Raw genomic sequence first — 7,578 nt, 5'->3', positions numbered from 1 at the left:
GCCAAATATTAATTTTAAAAAAACTTGACACACTAGAATGTCTATTATCTCTCAGAGTTTCAGACTGTGAGGATTAAACTTTTTTTTTTTTAAGATTTTATTTATTCATAGAGACAGAGAGAGAGAGAGAGAGGCAGAGACACAGGCAGAGGGAGAAGCAGGCTCCATGCAGGGAACCCGACGTGGGACTCGATCCTGGGTCTCCAGGATCATACCTTGGGCTGCAGGCAGTGCTAAACCACTGCGCCACCGGGGCTGCCCCTAAATTTTTTTTAAACATTTTTTTTTTTTAAGATTTTATTAAAAAACAAAAAAAGATTTTATTTACTCTGTGATGATTAAACACCCAACTTTTCTCAAGTTGTTGCAAGCCCAAGTATCGTTCTTACTATACAGTTATCATTGATCCTTTTTTTTTTTTTTTTTTTTAACAAAATGAAGATGGAACTCAAACAGAACTCCTCTTAGGATTACCATCTTAAACTTTGCTTCACACCAGTATGTTTTCAAGAGCTGGATCTTTTTATTTTTAAGACTTTATTATTTGGTTATATTCATTGTAGAAAAATGTGAAGACACAGAAAAATATAAAGAAAATTAAAATGATTCAGTGTCCCAACCCCAAATACAGTTAACAAAAGATTATATATCCATTTCTGGTCTTTTTGTACATTAATGTAGAACTTTAAAACAACATTAGCAATGTAAAATGTGTACACATACCCTTTTTTCATTTCATATTATAGAGCAACCATTTCTTTAGGACATCAAATATTATGTGAAAACAGGATCTTCAGTTGGCTGCTTCACAATCTAATTAGAACTATACCATAATTTACCTCTGACTGTTGGGATATTAAGATTCTTTTGAATATTTGCTATTATGACTAATGCTATATTAGACATCCTTCCTTATACACGGTTCTTTGTATCCCTGATAATTTTTTAAAGATAAATTCCTAGGAGTGGGGTAACCAGCACAAAGAGTATAAGTATTTTTAAGCCTTTTGATACATTTTACCAAACTGCCCTCCAAAAAGACTGTATGAAATTTATAGTCACACCAATAAACAGTCTAAGAATTCCCATTTCTTCTTCATATTTCCTTGGTAACATGGGAAACCCTTTATTATTACAAATTTACAAAGGTAAATGAGGTCTTATTTTTTTTTCTAAAGTGTCAGATGTCAGAATTTTTCCACATGTTCATTGGCCATTTTTCTGAAGCAGTCTAACCCTTCTAGAAGGCATCTCTGGTATGTGCACGTGTGGTCTAATATGTTCTTCCTTAGTAGGCGAGGGCATGAGAGCTGCATGTCTTTTCCATGTTTTTTCCAAGTTAAGCTGAAATTTCCCAAATGACTGGAATTAGCAAGTCTTCTTGTCCTCTAGGTGGCCATGCTAGTTTAATGTCTTGGTAATAAAACAGAAAACTGGGCCATATTCTAAAAGAAAGAAAACAGGCACAGATAAAAGCTTGCTATAGGTTGTGATTCTTAAGATCAGGATAATCACCAGGAGTCCTTATTAAAAACCAGATTTTGATTTCAGAGACTTGAGGGCCCAGGGTATCCACACTTTCAATAAACTCAGAAAATTCTCATGTTCATTAAAACTTAAAAATAACCAACTAGACGTGGAACTTGCAATACAGCTCTTAACTCGTAGTTCCTCACTCTCCTGCTAAGTGAGTTTTGTTTATCTCAAGAGGGCTGTCCAGGTTTTCCCAGATCTCCACCCTCTTTCATATCCACTAGGATATGTATTACGCACTAACCTCCAGCCTGGATTAATGTATATCAACCTCTGTCATTCACCTTATCCCACTGGAAAACACCCTTGAAATTTTAGTACATCAGTATCTCTAAACATAAGAGGATCATCTTCATCACCACAGGTCTTATGTACCTTTGTAAACCACAGCTGGCCATATGGCAGGTGCTCACAGTTTCTGAAATGAGTGAATGCATGACACACATTTCAGTGTACAGAGAACTGAACACACTACCCCCAAAATACCCCCAAGAATAAAGGGTTATTAGTAGGGTGTGCCTTAATGTGTCACAACAAAGGCCATGATTCTCAGTTTCGCCTAGAGCAAAATGCTTCATTTTCTTTCTTTAGATCGTATAACTCTTTGAGAATCTGATGAAAGCTATAAATATTAACCCTCTTTAAAAATGCACACATAGGGAAACACACTATAATTGCATACTTTCAGAAACTTCTCAGAAGGAAAGGAGAACATGGATTTCTACCATCTAAGATTTATTTAAAAATGAAGCTGAAATGATAAATTTTACTCCTTGAGAAATTATATTCAAATTCGAAAGACTATGGTCAAAATGGGGTCAGTTGAAAAACCTAAAGAAAAAAATAAAACCCATCACGTCTTGCAGGTGACACTAGCCTCAGCAGCAGCAAAAAGTATGAGTCATATTTCCCACAATCAATAGTGTGCTTATTTAGACAAGCTAACGTCATGCTGTTCTTATTGCACTGCACCCAGGGAGATATAACGGTTTCCAGTTTATTTTTTTTATTTTTTTTATTTTTTTCGGTTTCCAGTTTAAACGGACTTTCCTCAATTCTTAGAATTCTTTTGTTTCCCTTTTCTTTGTAATTATTAACAAGGTTTGTCTCCATTTCAATTATGATGAAACACTTCATGGGGGAAAGAGGGGCTATCATTTAGTCATTTAGAATATTTAGCTCCTAGGTATAAAGGCTGAAACCAACACATGTATTTCCTGTCTCTTATGCACTTGAAGTCTAGTGGGAAAGACTGGAATACAAATTCCAATATTCCTGACTTGCCAGTCCTTAGGGCTGAGAGACACCTTGTTAGAGGGGTGTGTAGTGTAGCCTGCTGTATCAGCTTGCAAGAATCAGCTCTTTGGATCCATCAGTGGTTTTGGATTGATGGACTGAAATCGGCTATGCTGGAGCACTTAAACCATGCAGTCAGTATCTGCTATAAATCATGGCTCCTCTGTGCCCAGCAGCTGTCAATCACTGACCACCATGCGGTGTCTTCATCACACTAAAATTGTGACTCTCATTCTAGGGCTCCTTGGTGGTAGCAGTTCAGGTAAGGAGGGCTTTTATCAACTTTTCAAATCCTCTCTCAACTACCTGTCTTAAGACCCAAGAGTACAGTATGTTCAACACCTTAGGCCATGCTAGCTACTTTCTCTGGATAGGGGACTATCCAATCAATTTGAGGCAACTCCTTATCCAGTGTGGTTAATCAAGAGAATCAAAAAATGTCCAAATAAAAATCATGGGTCTCTGAGTTTAGCACTCAGTTTAAATGATATTCTGGGAACTAATGCTAGAGTTGAAAAGCTACCAATCTACAACCCATCCCATGTTTATCATTAATCACTGTCTTAGTCTGATATAACATCAATCCTAAGTACACTCCTGGCACCGTTTTGGTATTGCTATTCGTGTTTTGGCTTTAAAGGCTGCCAACACTTTGCCTGGGTCTGCCAAAAAGCAAACAGCTTTGTCAGCGATATAAGCCATGTACAGAACAAGCACTATCTTCAACCTTCTGTAGTATGACTTAGGAATATCCTGTAGAGCATGACAATGTTAAGAACTTGGCAGACTAGATAATAAAACTCTTACCACCTCAACTTTCAGCAGTCTTGTATTACTAGCCAAAATCCATAACTACTCAATTTCACACTGGTAGTATGGTAGGAAAGAGCATGAAAACTGGTAGAGAACCTCTAGACTAGTGTAAGGCAGATGATGGTCCATGGAAGTGTCTGCTTGCAGATGGCTGAGGGTACTTACCTTCAGGTTATGGAGGGTTTCTGACCATTCCATGGAACCTATCTGAGGTATGGTAGTGAGGAGTAAACTTTTGGCTTTATTGGCATTTTCTTTCAGGGTCTTTAAGACCCGGTCCACTGAAACCTAGAGAAAAAAAAAACAGCAGAAAATGTTACTAGCAATTTTATAATTCCACTGCTGTTCACAGAACTGTAGAGTCAGTTCACTCCAATTCCAATCCCCTGGGCACTAGCTCTGCACTTTTCAAGGCAGGCTTGGTCCCAGAGGGGAGATGGTGGAGGAATCCAATGGTATCTCTGAAAAAAACTGCTGGTTTTCAATGTAACGTTTGAGAAACTTTCTCAGATGTATAATATGTTAGCAGGTCTGGAAAGATGTGGCTAATGCTCCTTACATCCACAATAGAATGGATTCCAGTCTTAAAACTGCTGCTACACTGGCTAGCCAATCACAAGATAAGCACATTTATCTTTCAAGAAGTCTTCCAGCTAATAAAGAGAAATGCTGGAATCAGAGTATTGTCATTTTTATAGCTCCCAATGTATTGGGAGCTCCCAAATGTATTTATATAGCTCCCAAATGTATTTAGCTCCCAATGAATTAATGGATGGACAGCTAACATCACAGAACAACGACAAAAACAAATCCCAAAACAAACAATCCACTTTAATGAGCTTCCTTACAGGAATCATATTAATTCAACACTTTTTTTAAAGATTTATTTATTAGTTATTTTTTTAAAAGATTATTATTCATGATAGAGAGAGAGAGAGACAGAGAGAGAGAGAGAGAGAGAGAGAGAGAGAGGCAGAGACGCAGGGAGAGGGAGAAGCAGGATCCATGCAGGGAGCCTGACATGGGACTCAATCCCAGGACCCCAGGATCACGCCCCGGGCTGACGACAGGCGCTTAAACCGCTGAGCCACCCAGGCTGCCCCTCAACACTAGTTTTGACACCTGAATTGGAACAAATCTCTAGAACCAGCTGTCAATTTAAAGGAAATACAGAGGACAGAGGAATCTGTCAAAGGAGATGTCATACCCCAAGGAGATGAGTTCAGTGATCCAGAAAGTTTCCTGTGGGAAACTCTACAGGACAAATGACCTAGTTTCTCTTCAGAACACTTGGAGGTAAAAAGTTGTGATATTTGGGATAACTAGAAATGTGAACTGTGCTTTGAAATATTAAGGAATTACCACTGGGATGTGATAATGATAATGTGGTTATGTTAGGTGTTATGGATAAAATTATGGATCAGAGTCCAGATGAAATATGATTTGGCCCTAAGCTGATACATTTACAATTGAAGCGGGATGTTGATTTACAAAAGCTCATACTATGGTCAACTTCTATATATCACCAAAATTGCTTCCATAAAAACGTTGAAAAAAAGTTGTGAATGTAAGATGGCTATCAGAGGTAGAGTACTTGTCACACCTCATTATACTTAGAGGGAATCTGGGGTTCAAGCGCACAAAGATTACATCTTTCTATTTCTTAGAGTTTTTATAAACTCCAGACCCATCCCACAAACACGGAAATGTATTTAGAAAAAAATGACAAGCACTGTAGCCAATGGGAGTTCCATCACTGTGGGAATTCAAAGCAGTGAATGGGTGTTGCCAAGTACCTGCAGAAGCAAGTTTTAAGCAGAGTCTTCCAGTGCAGGCTCATGAAGCATCCAAGAGATTTACCTTATATTTACTGTTTTTCCTTTGATTGATGTATTTTTTTAAGACTTTATTTGAGAGCAAGAGAGAGAGAGCATGAGTGGGGGGTAGGGAGCAGAAGGAGAAGCAGACTCCCTGATGAACAGGGAGCTCCCAATGCAGGGCTTGATCCCACGACCCCGAGGTCATGACCTGAGCTGAAGGTAGACACTGAACTGACTGAGGCACTCCTTCTTTTGACTGATATTGACTTCTTTGGACTCTGACCTCTCTTTTCTCTTTGTTTCTGCTGTTGGGCTCCATCCAAAATGCCCATTCTACTAACCTCTTCACAGTAAAATCTAACCCTCTGCTTAATGTCCAGCCTAAAAAACAAGTTTTCTTCTCAAACATTTCTGCACCACCTCTCTCCATCATAGCTGCCTGGTGATAACCACCCTCTCTTAGGAGCTGGCACTATAGCAGCTACTCTACATTTGGTTTAATTCTCCCAGAAATCCTGCAAGGTTAGAAGTGTAAGTGAAAAACCTCCACCCCTCACCTCTGGCTCCATCCCACACAGGAGTAGATGGATTAGAGAACTTGTCCAGTCTCACAAGTAAATGGAGCAACAGGAATTTGAAGGTGGGTGTAGGCAACTCAAATCTTTGCACCACACCAGGCCGCACATCTGGTTTAAAGCTCAATGACACACATGGCTGGGTGATGATGTGATCTCCGTCTGTGCTTTTCTTGTGGCATTTAGCATTATCTGCCTTCGTGCCTTACCACTTACACACAGCTTAGCTTCTCTGCTTTCAACTCAAGTGGCTCCAACTGACTTCTTTCCAAACCTCATGTAGTAAAGGAAAGCACCATTTGATCTGCAGGAGGCAAATATTACTAGACTGAGCAGAAAGCCAGAGGCAGGAAGCAACCTGCTCTTAGGGTGTGGCAGAGGCTGGAGCCTCCTGCTAATTGGAAGAAGCTTCTTAACATCCATAAGGCTGAGCGTGTCCCTTAGGTGACCAGAGCTGCCAAGTTAGAGATTATGCTGTGTCAGGATCTGGAAGTTTCTTACACACAAAATACCTTAGTAGTGCAGTGGTTAATTACACTGAGGAATCAGGACAAGGTATCCATGCAAAACAAAGAACCTGTGTTCAAGTACAACCCAAATTCCAAATACATAGATGGACTGACAGATGGATATCTTACGGTTTTACATGAAAATGGACAGCACAACAAGCATCTCTGAGATGGTGGGAAGGGTCATCTTGGAGAAGACGTCACCTCCCATAAGTGTGCTCATAATAGCTACCCGTGCACTTGTTCTTTACTTCAAAACTCCTTGACTGGGGGTGCCTGGGTGGCTCAGTGGTTGAGTGTCTGCCTTTGGCTCAGATCATGATCCTGGAGTTCTGGGATCAAGTCCCACATCAGGCTCCCTGCATGGAGCCTGCTTCTCCGTCTGCCTACGTCTCTGCCTCTCTGTGTGTGTCTCATGAATAAACAAATAAAATCTTAAAAACTCCTTGACTGTAATTTTGTCCCTTTTTCTATTTTATTTTTAAAAGATTTTTATTTATTTATTTGAGAGAGAGCAAGCAAGTGCGCACATGTACATGTTAAGGGGGAGGAGGGGCAGAGGGAGAGAATCTCCAGCAGACTCCCTGAGTGCGGAGCCTGACATGGGGCTTGGTCCCACGACCCTGAGATCATGACCTGAGCTGAAATCAAGAGTCAGATGCTCAATAGACTGGCCACCCAAGCACCCTCTGCCCCTTTTCTCTATTTTAAAATCAGACAGGGGACAAGACAAATGATTCAGCTTCTTCCAGGGAAATGTAAGGAGTGAAAAGACAGATGGGGAATATCAGAAGAGATTTAAGAGGCAGATCATTCAAATGCAATGTGTGGATTATAAGGGACCCTGATTTGAACGGTTATATGAGACAAGAAGGAAAATGTAAACAGTCTGGATATTTGGTTACACTAAGGAATTAATATCAATATTTCTTGGTTACAATAGTGGTATTGAAGTTATTTTGTTATTATTTTAGTTTAAAGAGGAGGCCTTCTGGAAAAATATTTACTTCAAAGTAATGAAGGCAGGGGAGA

The 7,578-nt window shown here is 39.7% G+C and overlaps 1 protein-coding gene across 2 annotated transcripts in view; it reads right to left on the bottom strand.

The window, feature by feature from the left end:
- Nucleotides 1-501: 501 nt before the first annotated feature.
- The window catches only part of MTAP (methylthioadenosine phosphorylase), a 58,562-nt gene continuing 51,485 nt past the window's right edge, over nucleotides 502-7,578 (bottom strand). For both annotated transcript variants that reach the window (XM_077912136.1, XM_077912137.1), the window contains exons 7-8: nucleotides 3,808-3,930; nucleotides 502-1,445 (exon numbers count right to left, since the gene is read on the bottom strand). In XM_077912136.1, the coding sequence (XP_077768262.1) occupies nucleotides 1,407-1,445; nucleotides 3,808-3,930 (162 nt within the window). In that variant the 3' untranslated portion in view covers nucleotides 502-1,406. The remainder of the gene's footprint in view (nucleotides 1,446-3,807; nucleotides 3,931-7,578) is intronic.

The sequence above is a fragment of the Canis aureus genome, chromosome 10 (assembly GCF_053574225.1).
Source record: "Canis aureus isolate CA01 chromosome 10, VMU_Caureus_v.1.0, whole genome shotgun sequence".
In the NCBI taxonomy this organism is placed as follows: domain Eukaryota; kingdom Metazoa; phylum Chordata; class Mammalia; order Carnivora; family Canidae; genus Canis; species Canis aureus.
This window is presented reverse-complemented; position numbering and strand designations above follow the sequence as displayed.